Consider the following 13,549-nt stretch of genomic DNA (forward strand, 5'->3'; position numbering starts at 1 on the left):
TGGTTTATTCTTAAACCAATCAGCGAGCTCGAATAGTGGAAGCATAATAACAGTTTAATATAAAGTTTTTTTTATTTAATTATATATAATATATAATATGAAATGGTGTTATTATGTTATGACTTTTTTACATTATATTAAAAATATTATCATTTCTTTTAATAATAATTTGCAGCCCTCCTACAATACCACTGTGACCCACTAGTGGGCTGCGGCCCACAGGTTGAAAACCACTGCTCTAGAGAGGGCATTTTTCCTCAGCCAATGCAAGTCTAGGCGAAATCTTTGATTTTTGATAATTATTTATAGAAAACTAAGTCTCATCAGTTAGAAAAGATATAGAAACAAACTACAGATAAGGTCCAATGTATCTGAGTTTGTTGTCTATAGCATTAAAGCCCTGGGAGGATATACAGTACTGTCTCAGAATAATAATACGTTTTAATTAGTATAACAGTATGCTGGCTTTCTCAAGCAAATATAACTGACTAATAACTTAGGGTTAGTTTAATAAAAATGATGTCATTAATAACTCACCCTCATGTAGGGCTGCACGATTCTGGATAAATTGAGAATCACGATTTTTTGATCTCGTATAGAGATCACGATTCTCCTACGATTCTTTATTATTATTATTACTATTAACATTATCATTATCACAAGTATATAAATTAATTATTTTATTTTGCAAGGATTCTTTAAATTGATCAAGTGTGACAAAGACATTTATAACAAAATATTTCTATTACACACAATTATTGTTCTTCTGAACTTTCTATCAAAGAAACCTGAAAAAAATCTACTCATCCGTTTTCAACATAATAATAATAATAATAATAATGTTTTTTTTGAACGGCAAAACAGCATATTAGAATGATTTCTGAAGATCATGTGACACTGAAGACTGGAGTAATGATGCTGAAAATACAGCTGCACACCACAGAAATAAATTACATTTTAAAATACATTCAAGTGAAAGCAGTTATTTTAAATGGTAAAAATATTTCAAAACTTTACTGTTTTTGCTGTACTTTGGATCAGATAAATATAGTTTGGTGAGCAGAAGAGACTTTAAAAAAACATTACACATCTTATGGTTCAAAAACTTTTGACTGGTAGTGTATATATAATATATTTAAAACCCCAGTTTTTTTAATATTAGAATGATGAAAAAGTTGTTTAGATCACTGATTCAACGACTCACTCATAAACCTACTACACTTGTTTCATTTCTGGATGAATCAGCGTTTTTGAACGATTCTCTTGAATGAAAAATTAATTAATTGACAAATAAATTAAGACACTTGTCGCCACCTATTGGTGAAACAATGCAATCGACACAAACGTTATTTAAAGCGCAGTACTTTCAAAAGGGGATTTGTTATATTTTGATCGCTGCCATATAGACATCAATGTTTATATTTAAACTATAAACTTTATCCCAGTATTTCTGTGATAATATAACTGACTGTAAGACAGATATAATACTGTGTAGTTGAAAAGACTGTGAAGATGTTTCTTAACCAAACATGTTAAGAGCTCTCTCTGTGTCAGCGGCAGTGCGCGCACGGATTTGAATGATCCGGTAAGACTTTGTCAAAGGTTTAACAGACTCGGGGAATCGTTGTCTTTTAGAAATGAGATCGAGAGGGTGTCTGAATCGAGATCGCGATCTTTTAACGATTAATCGTGCAGCTCTACCCTCATGTCACTCCAAACCAGTGAGACCTCCGTTTATCTTCAGAGCACAGTTTAAGATATTTTAGATTTAGTCTGAGATCTTTCAGTCCCTCCATTGAAACTGTGTGTATGGTATACTGTCCATGTCCAGAAAGGTAAGAAAAACATCATCAAAGTAGTACATGTGACATCAGAGGGTCAGTTAGAATTTTTGAAGCATCGAAAATACATTTTGGTCCAAAAATAGCAAAAACGACAACTTTATTCATCAGTCTCTTCTCCTTCTTGTCTGTTGTGAGAGAGTTCAAAACAAAGCAGTTTGTGATATCCGGTTTGCGAATGAATCATTTGATGTATCTGGATCTTTTTGAACCAGTTCACCAAATCGAACTGAATTGTTTGAAATGGTTCACTTCTCCAATACGCATTAATCCACAAATTACTTAAGCTGTTAACTTTTTTTAATGTGGCTGACACTCCCTCTGAGTTAAAACAAACCAATATCCCGGAGTAATTAATTTACTCAAACAGTACACTGACTGAACTGCTGTGATGAACACCGAGCCGAGCCAGATAATGACTTGTTCACGAGTCAAGAACCGTTTCTGTCAGACGCGTCCGATTCGAGAAACGAGGAGCTGATGATACTGCGCATGTTTGATTCAGTGTGAAGCAGACCGACAAACAGAGCGTCTGAACCGAACGGATTCTTTTGATTGATTGATTCTGAACTGATTCTGTGCTAGTGTTATGAGCGCGGGTAAACCGAAGGCTTGAATCAAGGGCAGTCATCGCCAATGACGCCATTACGTTGAGCGCCAAAAAAAACGGTGAACCGTTTTCTTCAACCGGTTTATTGAATCGAACTGTCCGAAAGAACTACTGGTGATCCGAAAACCAATGCAACCGGTTCTTGACTCGCAGTTGGACCAAAATGTATTTTCGATGCTTCAAAAATTCTAACTGACCCTCTGATGTCACATGGACTACTTTGATGATGTTTTTCTTACCTTTCTGGACATGGACAGTAGACTGTACACAGAGTTTCTATGGAGGGACTTAGAGCTCTCGGACTGAATCTAAAATATCTTAAACTGTGCTCTGAAGATAAATGGAGGTCTCACTGGTTTGGAATGACATAATTTAGCAGATTGGGCGAACTAACCCTTTAAGTGTTAATCACTGTATTTTTTCATTTATTTTTTGTATTTGTATTTTTACCGAGCCAAGTGAGAGCGTTTTACATAGCCTCTCTGGCCACGTTGAGTGGTTGAACCAGGGGGGCAGGGTTTCTTATTTTTTTTCAAGCACCCCTGGGTGCCGCCATTGGCATTCACAGCGAATAACTTTACATTTGAAGCATTTAAAGACTCCATTTGTCAATTAATTATTTCTAAAGAAACGCAAAAATGTATAAAAGGCTCCATTACCTTGTATCTTACGTTATGGTCCCGTAGAAGCAGTTTTTGTAAAAAAATAGGCTAACGATTGCATCATAACCAGCGACTATGTCGCACAGTAGAGAAATTACCATATGGACTGGAGGAGAAGCTCGCAGGCAATCTTTTACTATCTATGAGGCAATTTTGCGGATGTGGAGGCATAAAGTCAAGGAAGATCATTTATCAGAATACTTACCAAAATTTGCTCCTGTTCACACTCGCCTTCTCTGGAAAATTCGGGGGTTGATTCAGATTTCCTTTGGCACAGCGATTAGAAGATTTACAGGTTGCTCACGTGACATCTACGTCATCAAGCTCAGTTTGAGTCTGTGAAAGTTTGTAAACATTCCAACGTCTCCGGGTGGGCGGGGCTTAGCTGGAGGCAAAAAGAGGCGCGGACGCAATGTTGACAAGCGTAAGCTAGCACGTTTTAGGATGGATTTATTAAACATGGATGCAGAAGAAGGTTCGGAACTGTCCGAATATGTACAGTCCCTGACTCTGCGGGACCGTGACAGCTTTTTTTTTTTTATTAACTCACGCGGATGGAAGCAGGCTTCCTGACCCGTATTCCATACGGCCATATGAATTACTTTTGGGTGGTTTGGGGAATTTTGTCAAGGCTTATTTTCTAATAACCATTCAAAGGATGGCACACACATCTATCCCTGTATGTTTGTTTAACATTTAAACTAGCTATTGCGCTGAAGGTTGGCGACTTTTCACCTATAAAACAGAAACTTGCTGATTTACTAGATAAAACCAACACACCAGTTCATATGCATAGATTATTTTACCTGATATGAAGTGTGCACTGCAAACACGAGCATTATTTATGATCATACCAGTCCAGTCTGTATGCCGTATTGCATTCAACCACAATTGTCTTCTTGATTTCTGTGGAGGAATTTCTGCCGGGATCCGGTAAAACTTTAGTTTTGAAACAAAATGGCTAAATGGCCGCCAAAAACCCAACAAGAAGACATTTTAAAGTCCAAACCTCAAACTTTTATCACAACTGCTATGAGTTCTGCCCAGGGGCGTAGCAATCTTTTCAGAAGTGAGGGGGACAGAAATTACACACACATATATATAAACCATTACAATATAATATAAAACATTACAATATAGCATTTCTTTAATCTATATAGCCTACCAGTCAACAGTTTTAGGACTGTAAGATTTTTAATGTTTTGAAATAAGTCTCTTCTGCTCACCAAGCCTTATTCTAAGGCAGAATTAAAACACTGCATTGTTCATATATTTTATTTATTACCTGCTGGACACGACTTGAAAAACCATATTGTCGCAATCATATGTTTAATATGTTCGTGTTTCCAAAAGTGTCTTTTTCTGTGAAAACAACTGTTTTCACACAGCATACCTGGACGATTTTGTCCATATTAGGAGTTTCCTGGTATGATTTCATGGTATGATTTTCTGATTTTCACCTCGCCTTCTGGGTCCAAATAAAATATCAGATAATGCTCAGACAATCCTAAGTCCTAAATCCTAATCTTATCTCTAAGTCTGTATTTATTCACACCAGCTCCTGAAAACCTCTATGAGAACACACTTGACTGAAAAAGTGTGGGGGATGAATTTCCTTGATATTAAAAGTAGGGGGACACGTCCCCCGCGTAATCTACACCCCTGGTTTTGCCTTATGTTTTGCCTCCAGCTAGAACGGTGACGTCACAGTGACGTAGGCGACTAAGGGGTCTATCCTAAAAGGCTTCATCATGCAGTGAATGCTTTTGGACTCTCAAGATGTGTTTTTGTTGGTTTTTGCAAAGTCGGTGACTCGATTATGGTCTACTATAATTCAATCCCTCACAGTCACACAAACAGCACAATAACATAATGTCAGGTAATGTCTTTAAAGGGGGGGGGGGGTGAAATGTTCGTTTACACTCAGTATCCTGTTAATCTTGAGTACCTATAGAGTAGTACTGCATCCTTCATAACTCCAAAAAGTCTTTAGTTTTATTATATTCATAAGAGAAAGATAGTCTGTACCGATTTTCCCGGAAAAACACGAGTGCCTGGAGGCGTGACGTGTGGGCAGAGCTAAAGAATCATGAGCACCAGTAGGCTTTTGCGTTGAGAGCGTTTGCAAGTTGTGACATTACCGTGAGGAAAAAAACATCATACAAAACAAACCATGGCTAACAGTCAGATTCAGCGTATATTTATGATCCAGAATCAGATCCAGAGGCTGAAATTTAACAAGAGCAGCATCAGCAACGACGTCTCTATGTGGTATGTACTGAAACTGTATATATTTGCTTAGCGGTTTTGGAAGATGACTAAGTTCCACTTTATGTCGTCTTTTTTTTTTTTTAAGCTGTACATGTGGAAAGTGCAGTTTGATGACAACATCGCATGTTGTTTACTTGATGTGCTTAACGTTACGCGCCGATAGCGAAGTTAACAACACAGAGATATTTGAAGCAGTTTTACTCACTGCATGCGGTTTCAACACACGATCGTGACCCTTTTTCGTTGGGACTGCATTATCCTTAAGAAATAAACGATGTGCAAATCCGGCGTCAAGCTGGGCCTTGTTTGTAAAACAAGCATCTTCGAAATGCAGGGAACAAACACAAACACTTGCACATGCTCTGTAAAAATAAACTCCATCCACTGGTCCCTTAATGCTGTTTTTTTTTTTTTTTTTTTTTTTTTTTTGTGAAGGGTTGTCTTGCCCTGGCAACCAGAAACACACTTTTGTGACAATTCGGTCTCTCGCTCTGATCAGTGAATGTCTGTGCTCTCAATGCTCTGCTCTACAGGAGCGCGCGCTCTTCCGGCAGAAGTTCCTCAGGACCCATATAAGGAAATTCCATTCCATCTAACGTCACACAGACCCATACTCGAAAAAAACTTTCCGAAACTTGTGACAAACCGGAAGAGGTATTTTTGGAACAAAAATACTCCTTCAAACGTAATTTTTTAAACTTTGTCCATGTTTAGCATGGGAATCCAACTCTTTAACAGTGTAAAAAACTCAGTATGCATGAAATAGCATTTCACCCCCCCCCCTTTAAATTATAACCAAGGAAAACGTTTCTGTTGTCGTCTTTTTAAAGAATCAAACTTCAAAAGTTGTGCTTGAACCATTTTGTGCGTGAAAATACTAAAACTCGCTTCCGCTTGTGAGCAGCTTGTTACAGTATCGAGTTCTGATTGGCCAGTCGCCGCTATTTAGTTTGTGAATTATCACAAGTAGAGGATTTTAACATTTAATTTGCATGATGAGTTTTACATAATAAATGTTATTAATCTAAATGGGATGAAAAGGGGGTATGGTGGTTTTACCAAGGGTAAAAATGCTCTTTGTCATTTTATTTTTTAACCATGGTGATACCGTTTTTCCTTATGTAGCTGATATGCCGATGGTTGTAAATTTGAGGAAAAATCAGTGCATCCCTAAAAAATTGTTTTAAAATAGCATACACCAGGTTTTTGTCAAAGAACTGCTTTGAAACTTACTCCAAATGACCTTTTAGTGGGATAATTTTGTGCAAAATTGTCACAAAAGTTAATTTTTCCATTTTGCTTTAAGAATGCAGGTTTTTAGGAAGGAGGGTTTTACCATGTGACATTTGAAAACTAATTTTGTAATCCTGATCCCACAGTCAGATGATGCCAGACGGGTCGAACATGGGCGACACTGTATATCCCTACAGAGTTCAAGCCAGATTCCAAACCCCAAATCCTGCAGCACTGAAGGACAGACACATGGAGAACTGGGTCGTTTATGCACATAAGGTGGAAGGGAACATGTACGAGTCTGCCAACAACAGGGTAAAGTGCACAAACCTTCTTGCTACATCTTAACCTCTTTTTTATTACTTTTTATTCAACAAAGAATCCTAAATCATGTTTTTAACATTGTTAATAATGAAAAATGTTTCTTGAGTAAATATAGCTTTGCCTTTACATTTTAAAATTATTCTAATTAGGGGTTGCACCGACTAATCGACTAGTTGACTTCAATGCTCTTTCAGGGTGTCCGCAGGGTCTTAAGAAGTATTAAAAGTCTTAAAAGCCATTTTCCAGGGTATTAAATTTTGTATCATATTTTCATTATATATATTTGACTAAATAGTGGGTTTCTGTGTAGTTTATTTCTGGAATCCCGCAAGGTTTGACTTCATCTGTTATGTTACTGACTGCTGCGTGATGGCGCAGGGTTTGTTGATCCCGTTCTCGCTGAATTTCTGAAAATTACCACCAGCTCCCATCTGCTCCCGTGGTTTTTGTGTCTGCTCTCCCAAACATTCTAATATTTTATATATTTATTTACACATCAGAGAGCCACTATCAGTATGTGGGGTATTTAAATCGCTTTTAATTTAGCGCAGGCAGTTGCAGTTTCGATTTCGCAATCGTGCTCACACTGTGTAAAGGAAGCACACCTTATCATATAAGATATTTGTCAATGATTTTCAACTGCTGATTTTAAACTGTTGCCATGGGTTGATTTTCCCCAGTGGGTAAAAAGTTTAAAATATTGCATAACATTGACTGTAAAATTTTTATTTTAGGGATGGAAATGACATTTTGATGTTTGGGACATGGTCATTGCACTACTTTGGGCTGTTTTTTACTGGCATTGTATGCACAATTAAAATGTTGTCTAATTTTTTTATCATTATTTTACCTTCCATGAGCAATCATTCTTGATCAGGTGCAGTACTGACACTTTGTGTCAATTCTGCATCAAATCAAACACTCTGTAATCGCAGGTAAACTGAATGACCAGTCAGTTGTTTGTCATGAGAAATGTTCCATAAAACAGCTATGGTTTGCAGATAGTTATAAGAGTTGATGTTACAAATACATCTTTTGAATATACTGTGTGAACTCATTGTCCCGTTAGCTCAGAGAGCTTTTTTCCCTCTTCAATAAGTTTTGTCAGTTGTTTTGTTTATTGGTCTAATTCTCATTTCTTGGGTTGTATTGGTTAGTCACTTAATGAATTATCTTGTGCTTCGGAGTCCCTTGTTCCCCCCATCCCTCTCTGAATTATGTAGTATTGATAAAGAATTATCACAAAGTAAGACTGTTTAGTTGTGCTATCTTACAATCATGATATAGTAAATGTAAGTTAGTGTCGATGTAACCAGTTAAAACTTGGAGTGGGGATGAGGTCTTAAAATGTATGGAAAGAGTCTTAAAAAAAGGTCTTAAAAGGCATTAAATTAAATTCCACAATTCCTGTGTGTGTGTGTGTGTATATATATATATATATCCTAATGTCGGTGGTCCTACGGAGGGAGCAGCAGGAAAATAAATCTTTGAAGGACTTCCACATTTACACTCCGTTTTCAAACAGTTAAAATGACAAATAAATGCATACTCTGAAAGCACTTCACAAGACGTGTGTGATTATATTAATGGATGCTCAATTAAACTGGAGGATGCAAGTTTTAAACCACTTATTGTACAGGTAAGTTAATCGCTGTTCTAATCTTATGCGCTGATGCACTGTAATGCACACACATAGACTACAGACAGTAGCGCGTACATCTTGCGCAGATCGCACGCACACAATCATTCAATGCGGAAATGTATTTTCACTGTTCTGTGATTTCTCAGTAAAAGAGCTCAGAAACTGAAAAGTTATATCATTTATTTCTTAACTAAATACCACCGCTTTATTACAATATTACAACATTACGGTTAACTTTTTGATCAAATAAATCCAGCCTTGGTGAGAATAATAGGAAAATATATTTACAAATCTTACCAACCCCAAACTTCTGAACAGTAGTGTACATTATCTTAAAGTTCCTTAATATTGTGTTATGAGTGCATCTATGGTTTGGTGTTTTTATTAAAGAGCAGACACCGTTTTTTCTCAAGCTGTAACCTAAAGGCAAGTCGACTGCTCGTACGTGAGGTGGTGGATGTCACTGAGCAGTTGATGACCGTATCTTTTAGTACACTCTTTGACCTATGAATGTTTGGCTTGACAGCATCTACTCTACACTGTCAGAGAGCAGGACCTCGTGCCTGTGTAACACCTTGCCTGCTCTCTATGAATTTAAATTGAAACGCTACACTGGCAGCCCTTTTGCGCCACTGTTTCATGAACATTCGGGGAGGTTCACAGATGCTGATGGGTTTTTCTTTCCTCCATAGATGGGTCTTGCATTTGCTAACGGCCCATTCGGGCAGCAGTATGCACAGGGTTCGGTCCAGCAGATGTCCAGCGCTGGATTAAACGCTCAGATACAAAACAAGGCAGCTCTTCCCAACAGCCTCCAGCCCACCCTGAAGGGTGCTTCCAGTGTGCCAAATATGGTGAGTAACCCTCCACAGCTAGCTCCGGTTCAGTCCAGAACACTTCAGCCCTCTTTTGTCTCTGCGTCACACATATATTCAGCAACTATTTATTATTTCGAAGAGGTAATTGGAGTGCATGTTTACAAACAAAATAATATGGCACAAAGAGATAAACTGGATAAATGAAGTCTAAATTTATTGTGTTTGAACAGTCATATTTGAAAATTGACCTGGCATTGTATTATAAGGTCAACAAAGTATATTTATTTTGATTTGCTTTATTTCTGTCCTTTTCTTTTTTAACCGAATAGTTTGAGATCAGTAAGAGTTTTATTTTTATTTTATTTTTTAATTAAAGGGTGCATAAATACGTTCATTGATTTCTGAAGGATTATATGACTGAAGACTGGTGTAATGATTGAGCTTTGCGTCACAGGAATGAATTCGATTTTAAAATACGTTCAAATTAAAAACAGGTATTTTAAATTGCAATAATATTTCACAGTATTACGGAGTTGCTACTGGACCATTAACAAATAAGAAATGTTATAACAATTCTGTGTTGTTGAAGCCAAGAGGACAGAGCACATTGTTTTGATTAAAGAGTTAGTTCACCCAAAAATGAAAATGATGTCATTAATTAATGCTGTTCCAAACATGTAAGGCCTCCTTTTATCTTCGGAACACAGTTTAAGATATTTTAGATTCAGTCCGAGAGCTCTCAGTCCCTCCATAGAAGCTGTGTGTACGGTATACTGTCCATGTCCAGAAAGGTAAGAAAAACATCATCAAAGTAGTCCATGTGACATCAGAGGGTCAGTTTTTGAAGCATCGAAAATACATTTTGGTCCAAAAATGGCAAAAATGACGACTTTATTCAGCATTGTCTTCTCTTCTGTGTCTGTTGTGAGAGAGAGTTCAAATCAAAGCTGGATATCAGGTTATCATTTCTTCATATTACACAAAATATGCCAGCAGGTGGCACAAAAAGAGAGTATTAAGTGTTATGTCTGTAGTCCAATGAACGTATTCATTTGTTACAAAAAACTGATCTGGCTTTATTAAAATGTGTGTGTATAATCGCATTCAATATATATATATATAAGTCTAAGTAAGTTGTTTAGATGAACAAAGCACAAGCTGGTTTTCTTGCTTAATTAGCATTTTAATTGTTTGGTCAGACAGTTTGTATATCATAAATTCACATCATTATCTTGGCTCGGCTCGATGTTTATCTTCAGTTCTCTCTTCACAGCAGTTCAGTCAGTGTACTGTTTGAGTAAATGAATTACTCCGGGATATTGGTTTGTTTTAACTCAGAGTGAGTGTCAGCCACACATTAAAAAAGTGAACAGCTTAAGTCATTTGTGAATTAATGCGTATTAGAGATGCGAACCGTTTAAAACTATTCAGTTCGATTTGGTGAACTGAATGATTCATTGCGAACCGGATATCCAGACTGCTTTGTTTTTAATTCTCTCTCACAACAGACAAGGAAGAGAAGACAATGCTGAATAAAGTCGTCGTTTTTGCTATTTTTGGACCAAAATGTATTTTCGATGCTTCATAAAATTCCAACGGACCCTCTGATGTCACATGGACTACTTTGATGATGTTTTTCTTACCTTTCTGGACATGGACAGTAGCTTCAATGGAGGGACTGAGAGCTCTCAGACTAAATCTAAAATATCTTAAACTGAGTTCCGAAGATAAAAGATCTTGTTTGGAACAGCATAAGGGTGAGTTATTAATGACATCATTTTCATTTTTGGGTGAACTAACCCTTTAAGGAGTAAAATGGACTCTTAACACCTCAGCGAATAAAATCACAACTTCACAGCCTCTCGTGGCTTGAGGCTTTATCTAACCCACTGAGAATATTTAGAAAAATTTGTTTCTTTATATAATAAACATCCGAAATGGAGCTTGTATCTAATCGAAACTCTTCCCTCCAGCTGCAGCAGCAGGTGCCCTCGGTGGGCATGGTCCCGGGACAGGGGGTGTCGACGGGCCCCACGGCCGACCCGGAGAAGCGCAAACTGATCCAGCAGCAGCTGGTTCTGCTGCTTCACGCCCACAAGTGCCAGCGGCGAGAGCAGGCCAACGGTGACGTGCGCGCCTGCGCCCTGCCCCACTGCCGCACCATGAAGAACGTCCTCAACCACATGACCCACTGCCAGGCGGGGAAGTCCTGCCAAGGTGAGAGGCAAAATGAGACCAGTTATGTTAATGTTTAACTGGACTCCGGCACTTTACCCCAAGCTCTGAATTTTATAGAAGTCATGGTCATGTGCCATCTCTGAGTCGATCTGAAAGTGCCTCCGTCTCTCTTTGTCCATATTTCGGTGGTGACTGTACATCTCAGTGTTGTTAAACTGTCTGGCCAGGCACTCAGGCTTCATGTAAACTTGGGAAGTCACTCGTGGCTCTTGTGGTCTCACTGTCGAAGTATGAAGGAGTCTGGAACGTCGAAACCCCTTTTATTCCTTGACATGATTTCAATTGGGCAGAGTGTTTTATTATGGTGAAAAACATATGTCAAGAGTATTACGTCTGATTTATTAGTTGTGCTTGTTAAAGGGTTAGTTCACCCAGATAGCAAAATTATGTAATTAATAACTTACCCTCATGTTGTTTCAATCCCGTAAAACCTCCATTTATCTTCAGAGCACAGTTTAAGATATTTCAGATTTAGTCTGAGAGCTCTCAGTCCCTCCATTGAAGCTGTGTGTACGGTCTACTGTCCATGTCCAGAAAGGTAAGAAAAACATCATCAAAGTAGTCCATGTGACATCAGAGGGTCAGTTAGAATTTTTTGAAGCATCGAAAATACATTTTTGTCCAAAAATAGCAAAAACGACGACTTTATTTAGCATTGTCTTTAGGGCTGCAACTAACGATTATTTTGATAATCGATTAATCTGTCGATTATTTTTACGATTAATCGATTAATCGGTTTATGTACTTATATTTTAGTTTTTTTCATTTTTTCCCCAAGTAAATTATTAATAAAGGGTCTTTATCATTCAGCATAGATTTTTAAGAGATTTTAACCATTTTGCATTGTCATATCCTCATCAAAAATATACCTGGAGTTGTTTTATTATGTTAGTAATCCTTTGTCGAACTCTTCTGCAATCAAAACACTGACCCATACTCTAGCAAAATTCACAAGGAGATTTCAAATATTGTTTTCACCATGGCAGTCCTTAGAGCTCCTAAAGTAGTTTAACATCCCAAACAAAGCTTAAGGAATCTTTGAGAACATATTTTCACGAAGTATAAGGATAAAACAGAATAAAATTGCAGTGCATTGTATTTTATTATTTACTGGAAAAAATTTCACTTATGCTGTGAAATTGTAAACAATACTTCGAAAAAAAGTGCCAATGGCATGAAACCTGAATGGAACTCACAATTTAAAGTAAAATCCATCAGAAGGTTGTCCAGAAAAAAAAAATTGGGACACACACAAAAAACCTTCTGTGTGAAAAAGAGCAGTGAATACTTAGAAAAGAAGTGCATTTTAAATATACTCAAACATTTACCTCTCTCATTCAGTCATAATTAGGCTGCAAGTCTGAATTATGAACTGGTAAACGACAAACTGATCACATAACATGTTTGTAAAGCTTTAAATGTTAACTGTTAAAAAGCAATGTTATCAGCTTTTACGACTAAACATTTGCAAACAACCTTGTACTGGAGAATCTGCACAAATAAAATTCTTAGGGGCCGTTCACATATCGCACCTAAAAACGCGTGGAAAACGCTAGTCGCGCCGCTTTCTCCTTCTTTCCAAAGCGCTCGGAGTGAAGCTCCCCTGAGGCGTCTGCCTTTGCTAAGCAACCATGACGTGCTCTCTCCATGACGTGCCCTCTCCATGAAGACCCGGAAATTTCAGCAAAGGATAAATGGATGCGGTGTGGACGCGCCTGGAAAAACGGGCGCATCACACCGCGTGCGTGTCGCGACCGCGTCGCTTCCACTATGAGAGTGCATACTGCGCGCCTACATAGGAAATAACGAACTTGAGCACGCAAAAGACACGATATGTGAACGGCCCCTTAAACGGTTCAGTAGTGCAGAGTTTACAGGTTACTCTTCATTTTGAAGGCTCAAAGTAAAGT

The 13,549-nt window shown here is 37.8% G+C and overlaps 1 protein-coding gene across 1 annotated transcript in view; it reads left to right on the forward strand.

Annotated features, from left to right (window-relative positions):
- LOC113067627 (CREB-binding protein-like) overlaps nucleotides 1–13,549 on the forward strand; it is a 42,461-nt gene that overhangs the window by 5,706 nt on the left and 23,206 nt on the right. Inside the window, exons 7-9 of the mRNA XM_026239993.1 lie at nucleotides 6,764–6,932; nucleotides 9,276–9,437; nucleotides 11,375–11,618. Coding sequence (XP_026095778.1) covers nucleotides 6,764–6,932; nucleotides 9,276–9,437; nucleotides 11,375–11,618 — 575 coding nt within the window. The remainder of the gene's footprint in view (nucleotides 1–6,763; nucleotides 6,933–9,275; nucleotides 9,438–11,374; nucleotides 11,619–13,549) is intronic.

Source organism: Carassius auratus, linkage group LG28B (genome assembly GCF_003368295.1).
Source record: "Carassius auratus strain Wakin linkage group LG28B, ASM336829v1, whole genome shotgun sequence".
In the NCBI taxonomy this organism is placed as follows: Eukaryota; Metazoa; Chordata; class Actinopteri; order Cypriniformes; family Cyprinidae; genus Carassius; species Carassius auratus.